Genomic DNA, 27,025 nt, shown 5'->3' on the forward strand with positions numbered 1-27,025 from the left:
CATACATAGTGTTAGATATTTTAATATGCACCTTGTATTTTGTTATGCGCGTGAATCAGTCAGTGCCGACTAGATCCCCCCTAGCTTCCCCCCCTGTCCCCCGTCCCTGGGAAAATTGTCTTGCATGATAACGGTCCTTGGTGCAAAAAAGGTTGGGGACCACTGGTTTAGATAACACGTGTTAACTCTACTGCATCTGTAGGTTGTGCTCCAGCTACTTACCTAATGCATGCCTCCTTCTTCCTAACTACTTGTGTTTTGCTTAGTTAGTGGGAGGTGACCGGAAGGTGTACAGTAGAATTCCCTCAATGCACTGTCTGCAGGCTGTCGTCTAATGTGCTCTAGGCAATGAAAGGGTGGGGGAGGGAGGTTATACAAGGAGCAACCATATCACAGTCTATAGGAAGGTCTGTCCCTTCAGCAGCCATGATCAGGACTGCTGGCAGGAGCTGTTATTACTTGGGGTCTAGGAGCAGGATCAGTCCAGTGCTGCAGACATGCAGGGTCCCCCTGGCCAGAGCCTCGCATGGGGCTGCAGCTGCTGGAATAGAAGGGGGGGACAAAAAGATGAAGACATTTGAGGATTTGCCTGGACCTTCCTTACTCACCGACTTCTACTGGATCTTTATGAGGGGCTACCTGCTGTACTCACAGAAGATACAGGTGAGTCCTGCTGCTGTATCATCTTTCATGTGTTACTTTATTATTATCAATATTATATATTATTTAAGCCCCATGCATTCCATGGTGCTGTACATATGATAAGGGGCGCACAATCTACAAGGTATGGGAGAAGGACACAGTAGGTGAGGATACTTTTTGTTACTTTGTTGCCTTTTATTAGTAAACTTTGATACACATGGGGCAGATCTGTACATGCTGACATCTCTCAGACTGAGGCACAGCTAGGGGGGCTGCTGGGACGGGTGCCAGTGCCAGGGGGTGCCTGCAAGCTACTTTACCTTTGCCAGGGTATGTAGATGCATGGGAGGGGCAGCCAAATGAACCTTTGCCCTCAGTGAAGGAAAACATGGATTCTAAAATATCTAACAGCTCATGATAAAATACTACAAGACAATTTAGACTCGCACATTCATGGTCACGGGTGCAGATCCATAAAGCGAGCATGCAGAAAGCTAATAAAAGCATGGCTGCACAACATTTCACATACAAACAATAGAACAGAGAATTGGGGATCATTCTAAATTAAAAAGTGTATTATACCCACTATAAATGAAAAAATAGAAGCTCTTTGCGCACATTTTTGATCAAACGTGTCAGGCCCATCTACCGGCGTCAAGGTGGCTTCTGCAGATGGGTACCTGGATTTATCTGTATCACCGGCCTCAGGACAGTGATGCAGTTGAATACTGTGGTGGGGGTGGCATTTCCCACCCGCCACCCCCTTCCCCATGCCATTCCTTTGGCAACATGACCCTCTGGTTGGTCTTCTCCCCTTGATTGCTAGTATTGAGGTTCTGGTAGAGAGGCAAACTTCGGCACCTCTTAACCATTAGGATGGGACAGACGTCGCCCTTCTGTATGAGTTGCTCTTGAATATGAAGGGGTGGCCGCTGTCTGCTGTGCGGTGCTGGATGATCTGATATCCATCTGGTTTTGCAGGCCGTCTATAAAAAGAAGTATGGCCCTATGTGGAAATCTTCCTTCGGAGCATATACAACGGTGAATATTGCTGACGCCGATCTCTTGGAGCTGTTGCTGCGCCAGGAGGGGAAGTATCCAATGAGGACTGACATGGAGCTCTGGAAAGTCTATCGGAGACTGAGAGGCCTCGGTCTGGGCCCTTTTACTGAGTATGTTCATGTTGCGCTTCATCAATTGGGAGGAATGAAATCTGCAGTGATGTGTTACAGCCATTCACTACAGTGGAGCATACTGTGTAGAGACACTAGGGGGCAACAGTGAGACGTCACATCTTACATAGAGTGCAGAAAGTAGCAGCTCTAGCAGTGAGCGGAGTATTCTTAGGCCTCTTTCACACGGGCGTCATGTTTTTTGCCCGGATAAGAGGCGGGTGCGTTGCGGGAAAATGCGCGATTTTTCTGCGCGAGTGCAAAACATTGTCATGCGTTTTGCACTCGCGTGAGAAAAATCGCGCATGTTTGGTGCCCAGACCCGAACTTCTTCACAGAAGTTCGGGCTTGGGATTGATGTTCTGAAGATTGTATTATTTTCCCTTATAACATGGTTATAAGGGAAAATAATAGCATTCTGACTACAGAATGCTTTGTATAATAGTGCTGGAAGGGTTAAAAATAATAAAAAAGTTAACTTACCTTCTCCTCTTGTTCGCGCAGATGCCACTCTGTTCTTTAGCTGTGGACTGAATGACCTGAGGTGACGTCAGATCACATGCTCCAATCACATGGTCCATCACCATGGTGATGGAGCATGTGATCTGACGTCATCAAAGGTCCTTTAGCCCACAGATAAAGAACAGACCGGCATCTACACGAACAAGAGGAGAAGGTGAGTTAACTTTTTTATTATTTTTAACCCCTCCAGCACTATTATACAAAGCATTCTGTAGTCAGAATGCTATTATTTTCCCTTATAACCATGGTATAAGGGAAAATAATACAGTGAATAGACTGTCACCTAGAACCCATGCGTGAAAATCGCACCGCATCCGCACTTGCTTGCGGATGCATGCGATTTGCACGCAACCCCATTCATTTCTATAGGGCCTGCGTTACGTGAAAAACGCACAAAGAGGAGCATGCTGCGATTTTCACGCAACGCACAAGTGATGCGTGAAAATCACCGCTCGTGTGCACAGTCTCATAGAAATGAATGGGTCAGGATTCAGTGCGGGTGCAATGCGTTCACCGCACGCATCGCACCCGCACGGAAAACTCGCCCGTGTGAAAGGGGCCTTAGTCTACATTTACATGTGCGGGATTTGCATGTTTCATTCCTGCCGTGGGCGTTCTGCAGATGCACATGAGGTCATTGTCATTTATTGGTTCTAATACTTAGATTTTCCATGCAGAATAAGGTCTCATGCACACAGACGTTGATCGGCTGTGGTCCCCAATGCACTGGCAACATCCGTGCGGATTCCGCAGACGATCCAGACCCATTCAACTTGAATGGAGCGTGATCCATCCACACTGCAAAAAAGTAGTGCATGCACTACCTTTTTGCGGTGCAGTGGCACAAACAATGAGTGGGTCCGCATCTGTGATATGGGGTGCACACGGCCAGGACCCGCTGGGCACAGCCGGACAATGGCCGTGTGTATGAGGCCTAAGTAACATGCTGCTTATCTCCATGACAGAGGCACCACAAATATATTCAGATATTTTCTGCTGCATATGAAAAGAGTTGTAAAAAGCCCATTCATGTGCATAATCCACCCTGAAAGTGTTAACTAATTCATATACTCCAGTCACAGCCAGAGCTGCAGTCACAATTCAGAGGATCTTATTTTTTTCTGAAAAGTTAATCTGTTTTATACACATCATATACCTTTCAGCAAATACTCATATCTCACTCTCTCTACACATGCACACTCGGCTCAGCTGAGCGTGCATGCCGGAGAAATTCTCTACTAGACCCCTCTGATGGCAGCCTAATTGTCTTGTAATAAACCCGCTCTTTCTGCAGAGAAGGTCACCAATGGCAAACGCTGCGCTCCATTCTGAATAAACGGATGCTGAAGCCCGCAGAGGCCGTGCTGTACACCGGGGCGGTCAACGAAGTGGTAACAGATTTCCTGGACACGCTGGATGACATGAGGAAGGAATCTCCCTCTGGGATCATGGTCAACGACATTGCAAACGCCTTCTATAGGTTTGCATTTGAGGGTAAGCCGGTTGTAGCTCTTGTCCCTGATAGTCTTATATTGCAAGTTAATTTTCTTCCACCTTCTGCCAAAGGGCAAACCGCAGCAAAATATGTGGCGGGTGCAGCCACCAACCTTTCCCATTAGTTCCTTAGGGATGTTGTAGGGCAGTTGACATTCCCTGTACGGACAGCTTGAATTCTCGGTATCTCCACCTTCATGACTATAAACAGTTAATTTGTATATGTCATGAATGAGTCTTTTGTGTCAAATGAGACACCTGATTAGGATACAAAGGACCCCTCCAGAAAGCAGGGAATCAGAGCGGTCAGGTAGTGGCGGTAATTTGGGGGGAAATGCTTCCGACAGGTTCTGTTCTATAAAGATAGTTGGATCGCCCATGAATTATTTTGTTCTGGATACTTTTGTAGATTTTGTTTCAAGAGGACCTCCTGACCGGCCTGTGCTAATAGCTTCATACATTCTCCATGTTGTGCCATTCCTTTATTATTCCTGCTAGAAGGTATTATTGAATTGCTGGCAGTCTGCAGTAAGGGTACTTTCACACTAGCATTTTTCTTTTCCGGTATTGAGTTCCGTCCTAGGAGCTCAAAACCAGAAAAAACATCACTTTTACCCTAATGCATTCTGAATGGAGACCATTCCGTTCAGGATGCATCAGTTCAGTCCCTCTTACCGTAGCATGCTGCAGTTTTCTATCCGGCCAAAAATCCTGAACACTTGCCGGAATGCCATTGTATTAGTGCCAGATCCGCCATTAAAATTTTCGCATTGACGGATCCAATATTTAAATCTGTGAAAAAAAATATACCAGATCCGTTTTTCGGTATGACAACCGTAAAGACTGATCCGGTATTGCAATGCATTTGTCAGACGGATCCGCATCCGTTTGCGACAGAACTGCCTGCTGGAATCCCCTGCCGCAAGGGTACAGAGGGGTGGTACCCAGTTGTGGGGGGGGGGGGCCGCAATAGCGGTGGGGCGGTGCGGTCACTGTACTATAGCCCCGCCCCACCGCTCCCTCCGGTATACTAATATAAAATGTATTATTGAATTAAAAATTATTAAACATGCCCCCCTCACTCCTAATAGTACCGTATATCCGAATTTCTTCTGTATAATGCCGGCAGGCAGGGCGGGCGGCCGGCGCGTCCCTCAGTGATGTCACGTGCCTGCGCCGCCTGCTTTATGAATGAAGAAATTCGGATATACGGTACTATTAGGAGTGAGAGGGGCATGTTTAATAACTTTAATTGGCGGCGGCGGGCACACTGAATATGTGGATGGCACAGTTAAGGGGTGGGGGTCTGTGGATGGCACTGTTATGGGCTGGGGGCACAGTGGATGGCACTGTTATGGGGTGGGGGGGTCTGTGGATGGCACATATATAACAGTGCCAGCCACAGATTCCCCCCATAAGTGTCCGTCATCCACAGATCCCCCCATAAGTGTCCGTCATCCACAGATCCCCCCCATAACAGTGTCTGTCATCCACAGATCCCCCCATAACATTACTGGCAAAGGGGGGGCTGTTATTACTGGCAAAGGGGGGGCTGTTATTACTGGCACAGAGGGGCTGTTATTATTGACACAGAGGGGCTCTTATTACTGGGGGCTGTACTTATAACAATATTATAGACAAATGATACTATTTACAGTTGCGCGGGGGGCACGAAATGTTTTCTTCTTCCTAGGGGGGGCATGACAGAAAATAATTGGGAAGCACTGCATTAGTACCACTCTTTCCATTCAGAGGCAGTAAACCTGTGCTCAGCTCCTCCTGCTCTCAGCTGAGAAGTGGATACAAATGTATCCAGGCCAGAAAATTCTCTGTGAAACATCCTGGTCTCCAGACTGATACATTGTAGCGAACTGCCAGAGAGATGTGCAGCTCACAGAGCATTGTCTAGGCTGGATACAATTTATATCCACTGCTTTCCTGACAGCTACGTACAGGATCATTGCCACTGAATGGAAACACTGGTCTCATTCACTGACGGCAAGCAGAGATCTTGTAAATAGTCAGGAGTTGAACACAGTCTATTTAGAAAGTTGTGGAAATTTCAGTTTATACAGTGATTAACGAGTTGAAACTCCATAAAAACAATTTATTTTATTGTATCTTAGGAATTTCGTATATTCTGTTTGAGACGCGTATCGGCTGCTTGGAGAAGAACATTCCTCCTGAGACCAAGAAATTCATTGACTCTATAGGGACCATGCTGAAATATACCCTTATTATCCAAATGTTACCTGCATGGACTCAAAATATTCTCCCCTATTACAAGCGCTACATAGAAAGCTGGGACAACATCTTTGCATTTGGTGAGTTACAGTATAACAAATGTTCAGTGCGACCCCAGCGCAGGGGCAGAGTGTCCCCACAGTCTGTCTGTCCATCTGTCTAGTTATACATGGTATTACAAGTGTGCCTGTGGTGAGAACCCGGCCCTCCCACTATGTCACTGTGTCTGCCACCTCCTACACAATCGGCACACTCCTCCGCTTAAACACTCTGTGCTACTGGGGAACACTGTACCTTCTATTGTGTAAGCGCTCATTCACATGACCATAGGTATGAGTCTGCATCCCATTCATTTCAGTGGAGCCAAAAAGATGCGGACAGCACACTGTGTGCTGTCCGTATCCGTAGTTCCGTTCCGTGTCCCCACAAAAAGTATAGAACATGTCCTATTCTTGTCCGCAATTACGGAAATTGCGGAACGCACACAGGCCGGTATCCATGTTTTGCAGATCCACAATTTACAGATCTGCATGACAGTACGGTCGTGAGAATGTAGCCTTAGGCCCCTTGCAGACGAACGTGTCCGGATTAGGTCTGGATGCATCCCGGCGCATTGCAGCAAACCCGTGCAAGTAGGTACGCAATTAGGTACGCAATTGCAGTCAGTTTTGACTGCGATTGCGTTCCGTTGTTCAGTTTTTATCGCACGGGTGCAATGTGTTTTGCACGCGCGTGATAAAAAACTGAATGTAGTACCCAGACCCGAACTTCTTCACTGAAGTTTAGGTTTGGGTTCGGTGTTGTGTAGATGTAATTATTTTCCCTTATAACATGGTTATAAAGGAAAATTATAGCATTCTTTAATACAGAATGCTTAGTAGAATGTCAATTGAGGGTTAAAAAAAATATATAAAATTAACTTACCTCCTCCAATTGATCGCGTAGCTGCCAGTCTCCTGTTCTTTCTTCAGGACCTGTCAAAGGACCTGTGGTGACGTCACTGAGCTCATCACATGGTCCAATCACGTGGTCCATCACCATGGTGATGGACCATGTGATTGGACCATGTGATGTGACATTACCACAGGTCCTTTAGCCGGCAGCTCATGATTAAAGAAGTAAGAAGAAATCGGCAACTACGCGATCAAGAGGAGGAGGTGAATGCGTGAAAATCACTGCTCATGTGCACAGCCCCATAGAAATGAATGAGTCCGGATTCAGTGCGGGTGCAATGCGTTCACCTCACGTATTGCACCCGCTCGTAAAACTCGCCCGTAGAACTTCTGTCCGTGAAGCATCCATGTTGGGTCTGTGTGTTTTTTGCTGTCACGGTTTTACTGACTGTAACGGATCTCCTGGCACCCCGACCGGTTACCTCCATTGATGGATGCTCCTAGTGCTTCCCAAGGACTCCAAGAACTCCGCTCTACACCAAAACCACCACAGGAACCAGGAACAGCTCTTACAAGAGCTAATAGTATAGCCAGGGGAGTATAGCAAATCTTCAGCGTATAGCAATCCCCAGTGTCGATCAGTTACCCAAACACCAGCCTCAACATGATGAAGGGTAAAACAGGAACTCTTTATTGAACACACAGCATTGATTTATATACACATGACATACTGAGGACATGACATAGCAGCCAATCCTGTACAGTTTAAAAACAAAACTAACCCTATTCAACAAACACACTGGCATTGTCTGTGACGCAATTAACAAACACACTGGCATTGTCTGTGACGCAATCACAATGAACATGCAAACAGATATCTTCACCCCCTCCATAATAAATGAATGGGAAGAGGAGACACAAGTGATGGGATTATCTCCTGAGTGTATCATAGGAGTCGGCTGCTATTATAATCAACTATCTTAATCCCATCACTAACACAATCAGTGGGAGTCTCAGTGCAGAGTTAACCCTTTTTGTGTTGCCTTTTTAATGGGCAATAGGAAATATGTGGCATATAAATTACACACATAAATCAGGGTTCATAGTTCCTTGTAACCCCTAAAAAGTCTGAGGGGGTCTCCATAGTTCTCGGTCCATAGTCTGTAGGAAGGAGGCTGGCCCTCAGGCTTCTCCAGCAGCCCCAGTGACGGTTCAGTCCGTCACACTGACACTGAACACGGATGGCATAGAGTATAATGGAGCTGATGGATCCGTGAACATGGACAAAATAGAGCGTGCATCCGTGCTAAAACACTGATGTCTGAATACACACATTAAAATGAATAGGGCTGCGTGCTGTCCGTGGAGAACACGTGCAGAGCACATACGTGGAACACTGACGTGTGAATGAGGCTTAACTGTCAGTGTGCAACGTCTTTCTCATCTACTGAAATAATCTGTGCTGCTGGGGACTCTGCCCTTTCAATTGTTTAACTCCTAGTCTGCAACTTCCCTCAGAATTGGCACGTTCCCCTCCTAAAATACTCTGTGCTGCTGAAGAACTCTGCTACTTTTATTGTGTAAGGGCTCATGCACGAAAATGTATTTTATGTCTGCATCTGATCAGCATTTTTTGCGGATCGGATGTGGACCCATTCACTTCAATGGGGCCGCAAAAGATGCGGAAAGCACCCCGCTACTGTCCACATGCGTATGTCCGTTCCGCGGCCCCGCAAAAAAAATAAATAGAACATGTCCTATTCTTGTCTGCATCACGGACATGGATAGAACTGGTGTATCGGGGGCCAGACGTTCCATTCCACAAAATGCGTAATGCACATGATCGGTAACTGTTTTGCAGATCCGCCATTTGCCAGCCGTCGTGTGGATGAGCCTTAACTATCAGTTTGTGACTTCTTCTACAAGATCAGCATACTCTGCTCCTGAAAGACTCTGTGCTGCTGGTTACCCTGCTCCTTCCACTTTGTAACTCTGGGTCTGTGACCTCACACTTGTCTCCGTCCCCTCCTCCCCTGTCCTCACAAGTCCAGTGCACCCTCTCCTGAAATACTCTGCGCAGCACTGAGATGTTATGTTCACTTTTTTTTAACCTTTCACTTCCCAAGGAAACAAGCTGATCGACCAGAAGATGCAGAAGATAAAAGAGAATCTGGATCGTGGGGAAGAGGTGCAGGGGGAGTACCTGACCTACCTGCTGTCCAGCGGCAAACTGACCATGAAGGAGGTGTATGGCAGCATCGCTGAGCTGCTGTTTGCTGGAGTCGACACAGTAAGGAGTTAAATATTTTTTTGCTGTGCAACCAGAGAACCAACACTGGTGTCCTGGAGGTCAAGAGGGTTGCACCGCCATACATCGCTAGAATAACCCTGAAATATAAAAGACTATGACGTAGCAGTGCCCATATGGTAGTGGTAGTGCTGGCTAACTACCAGCGCCTATATACAATATGCAGAGTCCATTTGTTTGGTGAAGATGGTACAAAAATGTAAATGTGTCAGCACCAGCTATGTCAGTACAAGACTAAAACAAGCAGTGCCAGCCGCATTAGGGTACATACAGTTGTGTTCAAAATAATAGCAGCCAGACATCACTAACCTGATCAATCACTGTTTTTGGTAGAAATGATATTTCTACATAGCAAATAATTTACTAGCAGGTGTAGTAGAGTAACAAAACCCAACAGTCATGACATGCATGATGCTGATTGTCTGTAATTGAATCAGTTATTGAAAGGGGCATGTTCAAAATAATAGCAGTGCGGAGTTCAATGAGTAAGGTCATTCATTCTTTGAAAAACAGGTGACAATTATTGGCCTTATTTAAGGAAGGAAGGCATCAAATGCTGTACATGCTGGTTACAGCGCATTTCTCTCTGAAATTCTGAGGAAATTGGGTTGTTACAGACATTGTTCAGAAGAACAGCGTACCGTGATTAAAAAGTCGATGGGAGAAGGGGAAAAAATATAAAGAAGTGCAGAAAATGATAGGCTGCTCAGCTAAAATGATCGCAAATGCTTCCAAATCCTGAAAGATGTGGAAGAAAGCAAAAAACTACCATTCAAATGGATAGAAGAATAGTCAAAATGGCAAGGACTCAGCCAACAATCATCTCCAGGAAGAAGGAAGCCGAGCTTTCTGCAAGAAGCCCCCGCAAAGTCCCACTGCTGAAGAAAAGACGTGCGCTGAAGAGCTTACAATCTGCCAAAGAGCACATTGACGGCCTAAAGAGACATTCTGTGGACTGATGGAAGTAAGATTGTTCTTTTTGGGTCTAGTGGCCGGAGAGTTTGTCAGACGACCCCCAAACACTGAATCCCAGCCGCAGGAGACTGTGAAGACCGTGAAGCATGGTGGACAAGCATCATGATATGGGGATGTTCTCAGACTACGGTGTTGGGCCTATTTATCGCAGACCAGGGGTCATGGATCAGTGTGAATCCATCAGAATACTGGAGGAGGTCATGCTGCCTTATGCTGGAGAGGAAATGCCCTTTAAATGGGTGTTCCAACAAGACAACGACCCCAAACACACCAGTAAACGGGCAACATCTCGGTTCCAGATCAACAAGATTGAAGTTACGGAGCGGCCGGCCCGATCCCCGGATCTTAATCCAATAGAAAACTTGTGGGTGACATCAAAAATGCAGTTTCTGAGGCAAAACCAAGAAATAGAGAAGAACTGTGGAATGTGGTCCAATCCTCCTGGGCTGGAGAACCTGGTCACAGGGGCAGAAGGTGGTGACTCCGAGCAGCACAGACGTCCAGCAGTTCTCAGAAACAGCGGTTATACAACTAAGGCCTCAGGCCTCATGCACACGACCGTTTAGTTTTTTGCAGTCCGCAAACCGCAGATCCGCAAAAAATGAAAGCCGCCCGTGTGCCTCCCGCAATTTACGGAACGGTTACCTATTGTAGAAATGCCTATTCTTGTCTGCAAAATGGACAAGAATAGGACATGTTCTATATTTTTTGCGGGGCCACTGAACGGAGCAACAGATGCGGACAGCACACGGAGTGCTGTCTGCATCTTTTGCGGCCCGATTGAAGTGAATGGGTCCGCACCCAAGTCGCAAAAACTGCGGGTCGGATGCAGACCTGAACAACGGTCGTGTGCATGAGGCCTAAATATTAGTGAAGGGATTCAAAGGAAAGCAACATCTTCCAACATTCTTCAGTTTATATAGTGAATGTTTGAGTTTGTAAAGAAGAAGACAAACACTGCTATTTTTTTGAACAGTCTAATATTCACTTTTCTTCAATTTGTTTTAGAGGAACAACACAAATTTGATATATTTTTCTTCATGTTTTGATTTGGAATAGAAGGTGTAGTGTTCCCAATGCATCTGTGTGGATGGAAATAAAAGCTATTAGAAGGATTTTGAACATTATTCACTTTTTTAAACACACTGCTATTATTCTGAACACAACTGTCTACTAGTGTACTGAGAGGGAAGGCCTAGAAGAGGGGCCGCATCAGCTGGGGGCGCAGGATGGGAGAATCTGACACACAAATACTGTAAATTCCAAACCAATAGGACCTGGTAGGTGCTGGATTATAGATCTTCTGGATTATCAGACGGTGATAGAAAAGTACATGAAACTCTGTCAGGACAGAGAAGCTTCGGTATATTACTTCTGCAGTGTATGGCGGTACTATATCATGCATGGCACCTGTAATTCGATTCTGCTTAGTGTGGTTATTTTTACGCTGCTGGTATTGGAAGGCCGCCATCCAAATATCCTGTATTTCCCCATCTCAGACTTCAAACACCTTGTCCTGGGCCCTCTACCACCTCGCGAAAGACCAGGAGACCCAGGGATCTCTCTATGAGGAGGTGACCTCCATTGTCCCAGGAGAAGGTGTTCCCACTGCTGAGGAGATCGCCAGGATGCCGCTGCTGAAGGCCGTCATTAAAGAAACGCTACGGTCGGTTTTATTTAATTTTTTATTATTTTTCCCCATTATAGTTATTCCTTTAAGGCTGAGTTCACACGGGCGAGATTTCCGCGCGGGTGCAATGCAGTAGGTGAACGCATTGCACCTGCACTGAATCCTGACCCATTCATTTCAATGGGGCTGTGCACATGAGCATTTTTTTTCATGCATCACTTCTGCAATGCTTTAAAATCGCAGCATGTTCTATATTCTGCGTTTTTAACGCAGCCCTGGCTCCATAGAAGTGAATGGGGCTGCGTTAATAACGCATTGCATCTGCAAGCAAGTGCGGATGCAATGCGTTTTTCACTGATGGTTGCTAGGAGATGTTGTTTGTAAACATTCAGTTTTTTATCACGCGCGTGAAAAATGCATCAAAACGCATTGCATCCGCGCGGAAAAAACTGAACAACTAAACGCAATTGCAGCCAAAACTGACTGAACTTGCTTGCAAAATGGTGCGAGTTTAACTGAACGCACCCTGAACGCATCCGGACCAAATCTGTCACGCTCGTGTGAACTCAGCCTTACCCCTTAGTGCCCAACCTGTTTTGGGCCTTACTGATGAAGCGTTTTTCTTCATCTTTTTCATCGTCGCGTTTCCAAGAGCTATAACTTTTTATTTTTCCTTCCATATAGCTGTATGAGGGCTTGTTTTTTGTGGGACAAGTTGTAGTTTTTAATGGCGCCTTTGTGGGGTATATTTACAAAGATCACAGCAGATAAGTAGGATATTCTTTCTGTTTCTCTTTTTATTTTTTTGTTTCAAAAATAAAGTATAATAACATACGGCAGTACGTGTGTAAACGTTTTCGGCTATGCAAAGTCTACCTCAGACACTGTGCCGCAGTGTGATGTGGATATGATGGTGAAGAGAGGGTAATGGTTGTGCCAATGGAAACGGAGCTATGCTCCAAATACACCCAATTTGGTGTATTTGGAGCATAGCTCCGTTTCCATTGGCACAACCATTACCCTCTCTTCACCATCATATCCACATCACACTGCGGCACAGTGTCTGAGGTAGACTTTGCATAGCCGAAAACGTTTACACACGTACTGCCGTATGTTATTATACTTTATTTTTGAAACAAAAAAATAAAAAGAGAAACAGAAAGAATATCCTACTTATCTGCTGTGATCTTTGTAAATATATTACCCGGGGTGGGAACCCTATACACAGCAGCAACTGACTGTTTGCAAAAACAAATTTTTGTTTAAAATTGCCTTTGTGGGGTACACATAACTTTCTGATTAACTTTTATTAACTCTTGCTAGGAGGGAGATGGGAAAAACAGCAATACTGCCGCTGCGTTTTTACGTTATAAGTTTGATAGCGTTCATTTGTCGGTACAAGTAACATAATATCTATCGTCTCTGGGTCAGTACCAAATACATACGTGTATTTTTTTTTTTTTTTTTACGTTTTACTACTTTTGTGTAATAAAACCCCTTTTTTTTAAAAGGAAAAAAATCTTTTCCACTTCTGAAGACCCATAACTTTTTTTATTTTTCTTTCTATGGAGTTGTGTGTGGGCTTGATTTTTTTATTTATTTTTTCTAGACGACTCTTAGATTTCATTGGTATCATTTTGGAGTAAATTACACTTTTTGATCACTTGTTATTTAGTTTTTCGGTGGCAACTAAAAATACATTAGCAATTCTGTCATTTTTTTCAATTATATTTTTTTACGGCGTTTACCACAGGGGATAATTTACGTGATATTTATGTAGTCCAGGTCATTACGGACGCAGCGATACTACACATATGGGGGAGGTTTTTGTTTTTCATGTGTTCGTTTTTTTCCCTCCCTTTGTCATCCTTAGGCCTCATGCACACGACAGTTTTTTTTCACGGCCCGCAAAAACTGGGTCCGTGGGTCCGTGATCCGTGACCGTTTTTTCGTCCGTGGGTCTTCCTTGATTTTTGGAGGATCCACGGACATGAAAAAAAAGTCGTTTTGGCGTCCGCCTGGCCGTGCGGAGCCAAACGGATCCGTCCTGAATTACAATGCAAGTCAATAGGGACGGATCCGTTTGAAGTTGACACAATATGGTGCCATTTCAAACGGATCCGTCCCCATTGACTTTCAATGTAAAGTCTGGAGTTCTGTTATACCATCGGATTGGAGTTTTCTCCAATCCGATGGTATATTTTAACTTGTAGCGTCCCCATCACCATGGGAACGCCTCTATGTTAGAATATACTGTCGGATATGAGCTACATCGTGAAACTCATTTCCGACAGTATATTCTAACACAGAGGCGTTCCCATGGTGATGGAGACGCTTCAGGTTAGAATATACAAAAAAACTGTGTACATGACTGTCCCCTGCTGCCTGGCAGGTGCTGCCAGGCAGCAGGGGGCAGACCCCCCCCCTGTTTTTAACTCATTGGTGGCCAGTGGGCCCCCCCTCCCCTGTTGTTAACTCGTTGGTGGCCAGTGTGCGCACCCCCCTCCCTCCCTCTATTGTTTTAATACATTGGGGCCAGTGTGCGCGCGCCCCCCAACCCCCCCTCTATTATTTTAATACATTGGGGCCAGTGTGCGCGCGCCCCCACAACCCCCCCCCCCTCCCTCCCTCTATTGTTTTAATACATTGGGGCCAGTGTGCGCGCGCCCCCCCAACCCCCCCTCCCTCCCTCTCTCTATTGTTTTAATACATTGGGGCCAGTGTGCGCACCCCCCCAACCCCCCCCTCCCTCCCTCTATTGTAATCATCATCGGTGGCAGCGGAGTAGAAGATTTTCATACTTACCTGCTTCTTGCTGCTGCGATGTCTGCGTCCGGCCGGGAGCTCCTCCTACTGGTAAGTGACAGCAATGCGCCGCACAGACCTGTCACTTACCAGTAGGAGGAGCTCCCGGCCGGACGCAGACATCGCAGCAGCAAGAAGCAGGTAAGTATGAAAATCTTCTACTCCGCTGCCACCGATGATGATTACAATAGAGGGAGGGAGGGGGGGTTGGGGGTTGGGGGGGTGCGCACACTGGCCCCAATGTATTAAAACAATAGAGGGAGGGAGGGGGGGTTGGGGGGGCGCGCGCACACTGGCCCCAATGTATTAAAACAATAGAGGGAGGGAGGGGGGGTTGGGGGGGGGGCGCGCACACTGGCCCCAATGTATTAAAACAATAGAGGGAGGGAGGGAGGGGGGTGCGCACACTGGCCACCAACGAGTTAACAACAGGGGAGGGGGGGGGCCGCACAATGATATTCAAACTGGGGAGGGGGGGGGGGGTCTGCCCCCTGCTGCCTGGCAGCCCTGATCTCTTACAGGGGGATATGATGGGGTTAATTGTACTATCATATCCCCCTGTAAGAGATCGGGTGCTGCCAGGCAGCAGGGGGCAGTCTTGTACGAAGTTTGCAGTGTATTCTAACTAGAAGCGTCCCCATCACCATGGGAACGCTTCTGTGTTAGAATATACTGTCGGAAATGAGTTTTCACGAAGTGAAAACTTAGATCAGAAAAAGCTTTTATGCAGACGGATCTTCGGATCCGTCTGTATGAAACTAAAACCTACGGCCACGGATCACGGACACGGATGCCAATCTTGTGTGCATCCGTGTTCTTTCACGGACCCATTGACTTGAATGGGCCCGTGAACCGTTGGCCGTGAAAAAAATAGGACAGGTCATATTTTTTTCACGGCCAGGAAACACGGCTCACGGATGCGGCTGCCAAACGGTGCATTTTCCGATTTTTCCACGGACCCATTGAAAGTCAATGGGTCCGTGAAAAAAAACGGAAAACGGCACAACGGCCACGGATGCACACAACGGTCGTGTGCATGAGGCCTTATTCCATGGACACTGATAGGCTGAAAATTTATTTCCAGAGCAACTCCTGCCAGCGTTCCGTGAAAACCACTAACAAAAAATGGACGCCATCCATGTTCTATCAGAGGTTTTCACTGACCCATAGACTTCAATGGGTGTGTGTTCTCATCACTGACCAAAGTATTGCATGTCTCTCTGGTTTTGCCACTGACCCACGGTCACCAGAAAACCCGTGGATACGTGTGCGGTCCATGATTCTCTGACGTGTGGAAGAGGAATAACTTTATCAATGCAAAAAAAAAAACACTGCATCAGTGTAATTTTTACCCTTTTTTGGTCTTTTTAATGACTTATCTAAAGGACGTTCCCTTTCTGTGAGTGGGCAGCAGCAGCTCATCGATCGCCTGCATCTCCCAGGATGCATTGCAATTGGCTCTTGTTGACCCCTTCCTCCCCTGCATAGAAAACAGTCCCTCACATATAGGGCTCTTTCACACGAGCGTGTCCATTGCTGGAATCGCGCTCCGTGTAAGAGAGGAATCGTCGTGCGGTTCTGTAAGTCCAGCTTCATGTCAGTATGAATCTGTTACAGAAAGGTCAGGCAGGCTTCTGTAAGTCCAGAACGCACAATCCCTCTCACACGGAGCGCGATTCCTGCAAGGGACACGCTGGAGTGAAAGAGCCCATAGCCTGAGGGATACATATGGTATGTAAAGCCCCCACAAGGTCCTTCACTACAGTCTAGAGAGATGGAGCTATAGATTGCTATGAATGAATGAAATTAATTAGGGGGCCGGGGCCTTCACTATGAAGTGGAACTGAGGGGATGGAAAAGGAGCAGGGACATTACTGAGCATGTCAGTCCATGCAGCATAAGGGAGACCAGGAGGATAAACAGCATGTATGCATGTAAAAAAAAACTGAACATTTTTATTTTTATAGTGCAATAATACTTTATATAAAATACCCGGTTTATTGCATAGTAATACTTTTTGTGGGATAACCACTTTTGCCGCATGAAAGGCCCTATAGATATGTCACTTATCTCCGGCTGTAGGGTGACAGTGTGACCTCTCTCATTCAGGATGTATCCGGTGGTGCCGGTTAATTCCAGAGTCGCTGTCGGGAAGGAGATCATCATCAGAGACTTTTGGTTCCCCAAAGACGTAAGTTCTTAAAGGGACAGATCATGCTTATCTCACGGAGGCTTTCGACACCGCACAAAGCCTCCCGGTGCCTTTGCTCTTGTCTCATGATTGGAATGGATATTAATCCCTTAATGACCTATGACATAACTGTATGTCATAGGATCGCCAGGGAAAGTATGGAGTGGGCTCACTAGCTGAGCGCCCCCCGTACCCGGCGACAGGTGCAGCCTGTGCCATACGACTGACACTCTCAGTAGTGACCAAGGTGTAATAGGATGTGGGAAAAATCACACTACACTGCAGTACAGAGGTATAGAAGGGTATTGTACAATCGTGGGTTCGAACCCCCTTGGAGGACTGAAAACAAAGAAACTGTTTATTAAAGTTTTTTTAATACCCAAATATAAAAATAAAAAAAATCAATTTATCAAAAAAGAAAACCATAAAATAAGCATATCAAAAACTGTGGTGCTCCAGGCAGAGACCGACCACAATAATAGTAATCAATTATTATTTATTAATAATAAAAATTCATTAGTCAAAAAGGCAAATCACACATGATCACTAGTATACTCAATAATCAGCCTACATGATTAATGCAATATTAATGGTACATGTGCAAACGGATAAGTGATAAAGTAATATATAAAAATAAAACAAATTAATAAAAACACAATCTATAATAGTCCAGTGCAGATAAAGTATAATATAGTAAAACCTGTATAATATACACCAGCAGTGTTATCAGATGGAAGCTCTGGATAGTAGCATACGCCAATATAAGTATAGTATTGTTCTATTAGGGGTCAGCTGTTATGTTCTGCAAAATACGGAATGCATACAGACGTCATCCGTATTTTTTGTGGATCCTTGTTTTGCAGACCGGAAAATACGATTGTGTGCATGAGCCCTTATACTTTGGCCCCTTTCGACGAGCGAGTTCCACTCATCAGACTCGCAGCGTGAGTATGCGGCAGCTCCCATCCTGACCTCCCAGCACTGACGGGTTGCATAGCATTATATTGATTTATGATGCTATGTAATCCTTACAGTTCTGGAATGTATTGGATAACACTGACATAATGCTGTCAGTGTTATCCAATACATTCCAGAACTGTAAGGCCCCTTTCACACAGGCGAGTTTTCTGCACTGAATCCGGACCCATTTATTTATATGGGGCTGTGCACATGAGCGGTGATTTTCACGCATCACTTGTGCATTGCGTGAAAATCGCAAGCATGCTCTATTTTGTGCGTTTTTCACGTAATGCAGGCCTCAAAGAAGTGAATGGGGCTGTGTGAAAATCGCACGCAAGTGCGGAGCGATTTTCACGCACGGTTGCTAGGAGACGATCGGGATGGGGACCCAATCTTTATTATATTCCCTTATAACATTTTTAGAAGGGAAAATAATAGCATTTCTAATACAGAATGCATAGTACAATAGCGCTGGAGGGGTTAAAAAAAATTATTTAACTAATTTTAATCCACTTGTTCGTGCAGCCCGGCTTCTCTTCTTTCTTCTTCTTTGAAGAAAAGGACCTGTGGTGATGTCACTGCGCTCATCACATGGTCCATCACATGATCCATCACCATGGTGATGGATCATGTAATGTATCATGTGATGAGCACAGTGATGTCACCACAGGTCCTTTGACAAGTCCTGAAGAATGAACAGGAGATAGGCAGCGCAATCAATTGGAGGAGGTGTTAATTTTATTTTAACTTTTTAACCCTCAATTGACCTTCTACTAAGCATTCTGTATTAAAGAATGCTATTATTTCCCTTTATAACCATGTTATAAGGGAAAATAATAAAATTGACAGAATACTGAACCCAAACCCGAACTTCTGTGAAGAAGTCCGGGTTCGGGTCTGGCTAACAAACATGCCAATTTTTCTCACGCGCGTCAAAAACGCATTAAAATGCTTTGCACTCACGGGGAAAAATCATGCATGTTCCCGCAACGCACCCACATCTTTCGCAACGCACCCACATCTTTTCCCACATCTTTTCCCGCAACGCACCCGCAATTCCCGTGTGAAACGTCAACATCTCTATTGACACATGCCACTCGGCCGCCTCTAAACTCCTGTCGCTCTCTTCCTCCTTCGGCCTATCACAGTGGTCTTCAGCCCCCACCCACAGAGATGGTCACACTCTGGATCTGATCTTTACCCGCCTCTGCTCCCTATCTAATCATTCTAATTTGCCTCTCCCCCTATCCGACCACAACCTACTCACCTTCTCTTCACTGGTCTCTTCTGCAGCTCCCCCGGTCCACACACTAGCACACCCCCGCAGGAACCTCAAACATCTCGACTTTCGCTTGCTTTCTGATTCTCTTCTCCCACTCTCTACCATCTGTTGCCTCCAAGACCCAGAAGCTGCTACCACCCTATATAACACCACAATAAGTACAGCTCTGGACACTGTTGCCCCCCTCACACACAGTAAAACCCGAAAAATCAACAGACAACCCTGGCACACCAACCTGACCAAAAAACTCTGACAAGCTTCCAGGGCTGCTGAGCGGCGATGGAAGAAATCCCATTCTAAAGATCATTTCACCGCATACAAGCAATCCCTTCTCATATTCAAATTCTCACTCGCTGATGCAAAACAGGCGACTTCTCATCTCTCATATCTTCCCTGGCCCACAGCCCTAAACAACTTTTTAGCACTTTTAACTCCCTTCTCCGTCCCCCAGCGCCCCCACCCTCTCCTCTCTTCTCAGCTGAGGACTTTGCCAAATATTTCAAACAAAAGATAGTCAACATCAGAGAAAGCTTTACTACATAGTCCTCACAGACCCTCTACACAACTGCTCGGTCCTCTTCTCCCAAAACCTGCTTCTCCACCATTCTCCACCATTACAGAAGAAAAACTCTCCACTCTACTCTCCAAATCTCATCTGACCACCTGTGCACTTGACCCGATCCCATCCCACCTCATCCCTAACCTCACCACAGTGTTTATCCCAGCCCTAACTCATCTCTTCAACCTATCACTAACCTCTGGTGTCTTCCCCTCTGCTTTTAAACATGCTACCATTACACCCATCCTCAAAAAGCCTTCACTTGACCCATCTTCCTTGTCCAGTTATCGCCCCATATCACTTCTTCCGTACGCCTCAAAGCTACTTGAACATGTCCATTCAGAACTGTCCTCCCACCTCTCCTCCTGCTCCCTCTTTGACCGCCTACAATCTGGCTTCCGACCCCACCACTCGACCGAGACTGCCCTTACCAAAGTCACCAATGACCTACTGACACCCAAAACCAAGAAACAATACTCTGTCCTCCTTCACCTTGACCTGTCCTGCCTTCGACACTGTTGACCACTCCCTTCTGTTACAAACTCTCTCATCTCTTGGCATCAATGACCTGGCCCTCTCCTGGATCACATCATACCTCACAGACCGGACGTTTAGTGTCGCCCACTCTCGCACCACCTCCTTGTCTTATTCCCTCTCTGTTGGTGTCCCGCAAGGCTCTGTCCTACGACTCCTGCTCTTCTCTATCTACACTTTTGGCCTGGGACAGCTCATAGAGTCCCATGGCTTTCAGTATTACACTTATGCTGACGACACAAATCTACCTCTCTGGTCCAGACATCACCACCTTACTATCAAGAATCCCACAATGTCTGTCTTCTATATCATCCTTCTTCGCCTCTCGCTTTCTAAAACTTAACATGGATAAGACAGAATTCATAATCTTTCCCCCATCTTGTTCAACCCCCCCAACAGACCTATCTATCATGATCAATGGCTGCACACTCTCCCCAGTCAACAAAGCCCACTGCCTTGGAGTGACCTTGGATTCTGCCCTTTCCTTCCGACCGCACATCCAAGCCCTTTCCACCACCTGCCGCCTCCAACTCAAAAACATCTCTCGCATCCGCGCTTTCCTTAACTTTGAATCTGCGAAAATGCTTGTACATGCCCTCATTATCTCCCGCCTAGACTACTGCAACACCCAAATGCCCAAAAAATTCACTTCAAAGTACTAACAAATACATACAAGGCCGTCCATAACCTGTCCCCTCCCTACATCTCTGCGCTACTTTCCCGATACACCCCCACACGCACTCTCCGATCCTCACAAGACCTCCTTCTCTTCTCTCCTCTTATCACCTCTTCCCACAATCGACTCCAAGATTTCTCCCGCGTATCCCCCACACTCTGGAACTCGCTACCCCAACATATCAGACTCTCACCGATAGTGAAATCCTTCAAAAGAAACCTGAAAACCCACCTCTTCAGACAAGCCTACAACCAGTGACCCTGCTGCCTCTATACCGCCATGACCAACTTAACCCGCACCTACTGTGTCCTTCTCCCATACCATGTAGATTGTAAGCCTCGTGGGCAGGGCCCTCTCTCCTTCTGTACCAGTTTGTAACTCATCTTGTTTATGATTAGTGCAATTGTCTGTATTATGTATGTGCACAGCTTATCATATGTACAGCGCTATGGAATGAATGGCGCTTAAATAATAATAATAAAAAACAGCCTAGGAGTTACACAGCATCAATAATCAATATAATGCTATGCGACCCGTCAGTGCTGGGATGTCAGGACGGGAGCTGCCGCATACTCGTGCTGCGAGTCTGGAGTGTGGAACTCGCTTGTCTGAAAGGAGCCTTTATCTGGACTATTATATATTGTGTTTTTATTAATTTGTTTTATTTTATTTTTATATATTACTTTGCCACTTATCCAGTTGCACATGTACCATTGATATTGCATTAATCATGTAGGTTGATTATTGAGTATACTAGTGATCATGTGTGATTTGCCTTTTTGACTAATGAATTTGTATTATAAATAAGTAATAATTGATTATTGTGGTCGGTCTACGCCTGGAGCACCTCACAGTATTTGTTACTGGATTTGTTTTAGTCTGTGGCACCAGACATGTGGGTGCATAGGCGTGCGCAGCCTATTGCATTAGGGTGTGCACCCTAAAGCACAAACACACTTGCCGCGTGCGCGTGTGTATGTATGTGTGTATATATATATTATATCCACAGATCCTCCATAACAGTGTGTCAATTTTTATTGTACTAAGTTAACCTCATACTTAAAAGACAAGCTTTCAAGAGTTTTCCTTTCTTCCTCGGTACGTTTGAGTATTCAGAAACAATACATTCCTAAGGGTGGGTTCACATCTGCGTTATGCCATTCCGTCATAGGTTCCGTTTCAAACGGAATATAACGGAATGGCCAGATGGAATGCAAAACGGGAACCTTTAAGAGGCATTCCGTTTTGCTCTGTCCTAATAGAAGTCTGGGTCGTATGCAAGACGGAAAACAAAGTCCTGTCGACAGGAATTTGTTTTCCGTCTTGCATAACGGGAACCAGATGGATCCGTTTTGATTCCCATAGACTTCTATTAGGACGGAGAGCAAACGGAATGCCTCTTGCAGAGTCTGCACTGCACGAGAGAGAGATATAGCAGTGGCTGTGAAGGGAAAAGTTCCAGAGCACAATGACAGCCCCAGAGCCTTTCTGCTGCCACAGCACCAGCCCAGCCTGCAGGACATCAGAGAGGCCTGGGGTCCACATTACAGCACCACTACATTTACATTTATTATTATCAAAAACCATCATACATAGCTAAAAAAAAAAAAAATAATTACTGTCCCTTTAAGCAAAAGCCAGAATACAATAAAAGACAAAAACAGACATTAAACTACATTTATAATAAAACAATGTACTTACAAAAGAAGCTATTCAGTCGCTTGCTGTGCCGTCCTCTGCTTGCTTCCGCGGATTCTTTCCCCTCCTTTCTATCTCTCCTCAGTCCGCAGGCGCACTGTTATGGGGGATCTGTGGATGACACTGTTATGGGGGATCTGTGGATGACACACTGTTATGAGGGATCTGTGCATGACACTATTATGAGGGATCTGTGGATGACACTATTATGAGGGATCTGTGGATGACACTGTTATGAGGGATCTGTGGATGACACTGTTATGGGGGATCTGTGGATGACACTGTTATGGGGGCATCTGTGGATGACACACTGTTATGGGGGATCTGTGGATGACACTGTTATGGAGGCATCTGTGGATGATGCACTGTTATGGGCATCTGTGGATGACACTGTTATGGGGGATCTGTGGATGACACTGTTATGGGGGATCTGTGGATGACACTATTATGGAGGCATCTGTGGATGATGCACTGTTATGGGCATCTGTGGATGACACTGTTATGGGCATCTGTGGATGACACTGTTATGGGGGATCTGTGGATGACACTGTTATGGGGGATCTGTGGATGACACTATTATGGAGGCATCTGTGGATGACGCACTGTTATGGGAATCTGTAGATGACACTGTTATGGGCATCAGTGGATGACACTATTATGGAGGATCTGTGGATGACACTGTTATGGGGGATCTGTGGATGACACTGTTATGGGGGATCTGTGGATGACACTGTTATGGGCATCTGTGGATGACACTGTTATGGGCATCTGTGGATGACAATGTTATGGGCATCTGTGGATGACAATGTTATGGGGGATCTGTGGATGACACTATTATGGAGGCATCTGTGGATGACGCACTGTTATGGGCATTTGTAGATGACACTGTTATGGGCATCAGTGGATGACACTATTATGGAGGATCTGTGGATGACACTGTTATGGGGGATCTGTGGATGACGCACTGTTATGGACATCTGTGGATGACAATGTTATGGGCATCTGTGGATGACAATGTTATGGGCATCTGTGGATGACAATGTTATGGGCATCTGTGGATGACAATGTTATGGACATCTGTGGATGACAATGTTATGGGCATCTGTGGATGACAATGTTATGGGCATCTGTGGATGACAATGTTATGGGCATCTGTGGATGACAATGTTAAGGGCATCAGTGGATGACACTATTATGGGGGATCTGTGGATGACACTATTATGGGGGATCTGTGGATGACACTATTATGGGGGGGATCTGTGGATGACACTATTATGGGGGATGTGTGGATGACACTGTTATGGGGGCATCTGTGGATGACGCACTGTTATTAACAGTGCATCATTCACAGATCCCCCCCATAACAGTATCATCTGCAGATCCCCCCATAACAGTGTCATCCACAGATCCCCCATAAAAGGTGACATATTCCACACAGATGCCCCCATAACAGTATCATCCACAGATCCCCCCCATAACAGTGTCATCCACAGATCCACCCATAATAGGTTCATATTCCACAGATGCCCCCATAACAGTGTCAGCCACAGACCACAGATATCCCCTTAACAGTCTATTAAGGGAATCTGTGAATGACACTGCTATGGGGGGCAGGGGGGGATCTGTGGATGACACATATATAGCAGCATCTTGTGCTATATATGTGTCATCATCCACAGACTCCCCCCCCCCCCCCCCCCCCCATAACAGTGTCCCTGACAGTGACCCCCAACAGCGGGTGGAGGCCGGCAACTATTGTTAGACCCCACCGCGTTCCTTATGTAAAGTGTTGTAAATTTGTACCAAATTGTACTACTATCTATTAACTTACTTACTCCAGCTAGTATTCACAGTTTTTCACACAATCACTGGGCGGGCAGGCAGGCTCTCAAACATTCAAACTAGGCCAGCGGCAGCGTAACGTTACATCACTCACTCCATAACGCCGCACGTGCCTGCTCCTCACACTTTATTAATGGAGCAGGCGCGTGACGTCAGAGTGATTGACGTTACGCAACCGCCCGCCGTGACACGGAGCACAGGAGCAGTCGTACTCGTCGTCCGTCAGTCGAGCAGATGTCATTGAAGCTGTGCGGGGCAACCGGGACTCAAGAGGCAGCTGTGGCAGGCGGCAGTGCAGGAGCACGGAGGTGTGATTAGGGTGTGCCCAGGCACACCCGGCACACCCCGTGCGCACGCCTATGTGTGTGGGTGTACTCGGCCCATTCAGACTCTGCACTTCTCTCTCCATATTATCTTAGCGAGCCGTCTAAAGACATTAATAAAATAAACCTAATTAGTATCTCTGCATCGGAAAATAATAAAATATCACATTATATATTGCACGCAGTAAAGAAGACCCACCCCAAAAAATTATTTTTGGGCAGTTTGTCTAGACATTATGTGGAACATTCATTAAATGGGTCAGCATTCAGAATTAGAAGAATATGGCTGCTCACATACAGCGCCACACCTGTCCACAGGTTGTATGTGGAATTGCAGCTCAACTCCATTCGCTTCAGTTGAGCTGATCCACAATACCAGACACAACCCATGGACAGGCGTGGTGCTGTTTCTGGAAGCAAGCAGCCATGTTTTTTAATACTAGGTCCCAACCACCTTCCCAACGCTTGTAGGACATCAGGGTGCCAGAACCCTTTTCTGGGGTTGGTTTATATAGACCACTGGAAAAGAGACCCCAGTTCTCAGAACAGCCAAGGAAGTGTGCACAGTGGGAGTTGTAGTATCACAGCAGCCAGCGTGCCGCAGGTCACTGATGAATTTCTAGCTGGATCCCCATCTTGTTTTCTCTCCATCGTAGACGCTGTTTGCCTTGAATCATTTTATCATATCTCGAGACGAGAACAATTTTCCAGAACCAAACAAGTTCCTCCCTCAGCGCTGGTTCCGAGACCATAAGATGAAGAATAACCCATTCAGCTACATCCCATTTGGCTACGGCGTTAGGGCTTGTGTCGGGCGTCGCATCGCCGAACTGGAGCTGCATTTGACCTTGTCCCGGGTAAGTTCACGTTCTCCAGTGGGATAGTCTTGGAGGGCCCTATATATAGATAGAAAGAGAGAGATATGCATATCTGCCATATCTTACCAAAGCCGGGTGGCTCATAGGACTTGTCCAGGATTAAAAAAATGTCACTGATTACTTCCAGAAACGGCACCACCCCTGTCTATGTGTTGTGTCTGGTACTGCAGCTCAGCTCCATATAAGTGATTTGGTCTGAGCTGCAATACCACACATAACCTTTGAACAGGTGTGGCGCTGTTTATAAAGAAAAATTTATAACAGTGGCTCCCCTAAGCATGTTTTCTTGGAGGGATATTCTAGGTACGTATATAAAGTTGTCGCCTATCACAGGATAAGGAATAACTATTAGATTGGTGGGGATCTGACAGCTGGGACCCACACCGATCACAAGCACAGGGGCCCCACCAAAATGCATGGAGTGGAAGGTGGAACTTGCACACTGCCACTTCATTAAACTTTGAGAAGAAATAGCTGAATGATGTACTCCACTATCTCCAGCAGCCCTATGGAGATGAATGGGGGGCCCTGTGCAGTACGGGGCCCCCTTCACATGATCAGTGGGGGTTCCAGCATTCAGACCCCAATGGTTATAATAGTTATGGGGTGCTCTAATGGCTGTGTATAGGAAATACTTGATATAACTGGAATACCCTAGTGTTTTTGCCTGATACTTTCTGTTTAAAAGGCACCTTTTTCACAAACCTTTGACATTGATTGATAAACTCATGGGGCAGCTTAGTGCGGTGGCGTCTTCTGGACCTCCACCAATTAAAAATTCTGATATGTCTCTATAACTGGTCAACAGTTTGTGGAAATGATAGATATCCTTAAATTGATTTCTTTGTTACAGTGTATCAGTAAAGATAAAAACTTTCAGTCTGGAATAAGTTTCCATTCAGTGACAGCAAGCAAAGATCTAGAAAGCAGTGAGGGAACTCAGTGCAGCCTTTTTTTATGCAGTTGCACAGATTTGTTTTACTATATATCTATCCCTTCATAGCCCCCCATACCTGTATATGATGTCTTCATGTCATTTTATCCTCAGGTTATTAAGAAGTATGAGATCCGTCCAGATCCTCAAGGTGGAAACATCACACCTATGGCAAGAGTTGTCCTGACTCCAAATAAACCTATAAATCTTCAGTTTCTGGAAAGAAAGGCTCTTTGATGTGAGTGAGGCTGTCAATAGGATTTACCATGCAGACAATGGGAGTAGTAGTCATATGTTTTCAAACACTGCAAGAGAAGAAAACTTTGTATCTTAACATTTTGTTTTCTTTAAATTCTCTTTATTGGTTTCAAAACATGCAACATACATGTAAAGTTTTTAACTGTTACAGTTGCCAATAAACATCATTTGCGAGAATATAGTTGTTGCACATAAATGAAAACGT

At 45.7% G+C, this 27,025-nt stretch overlaps 1 protein-coding gene across 1 annotated transcript; it reads left to right on the forward strand.

Moving 5' to 3' along the window:
* Window positions 1–305: 305 nt before the first annotated feature.
* Window positions 306–26,997, forward strand: LOC122944973 (sterol 26-hydroxylase, mitochondrial-like). Its single transcript, XM_044303743.1, has 9 exons — window positions 306–663; window positions 1,624–1,814; window positions 3,631–3,830; window positions 5,957–6,154; window positions 9,094–9,257; window positions 11,750–11,916; window positions 16,795–16,876; window positions 25,407–25,607; window positions 26,677–26,997. Exons 1-9 carry the CDS (start codon window positions 349–351, stop codon window positions 26,797–26,799), a joined length of 1,641 nt encoding a protein of 546 aa, XP_044159678.1. The 5' UTR covers window positions 306–348; the 3' UTR covers window positions 26,800–26,997.
* Window positions 26,998–27,025: the final 28 nt, after the last annotated feature.

The sequence above is a fragment of the Bufo gargarizans genome, chromosome 8 (genome assembly GCF_014858855.1).
Source record: "Bufo gargarizans isolate SCDJY-AF-19 chromosome 8, ASM1485885v1, whole genome shotgun sequence".
NCBI lineage: Eukaryota > Metazoa > Chordata > Amphibia > Anura > Bufonidae > Bufo > Bufo gargarizans.

Coding starts and splice junctions, on each gene's coding strand:
- LOC122944973 (XM_044303743.1), top strand. CDS start 349: ATGAAAGGGTGGGGGAGGGAGGTTATACAAGGAGCAACCATATCACAG. Junction 3,831..5,956: donor CTATAGGTTTGCATTTGAGG/GTAAGCCGGTTG, acceptor ATTGTATCTTAG/GAATTTCGTATATTCTGTTT. Junction 16,877..25,406: donor ACTTTTGGTTCCCCAAAGAC/GTAAGTTCTTAA, acceptor TCTCCATCGTAG/ACGCTGTTTGCCTTGAATCA.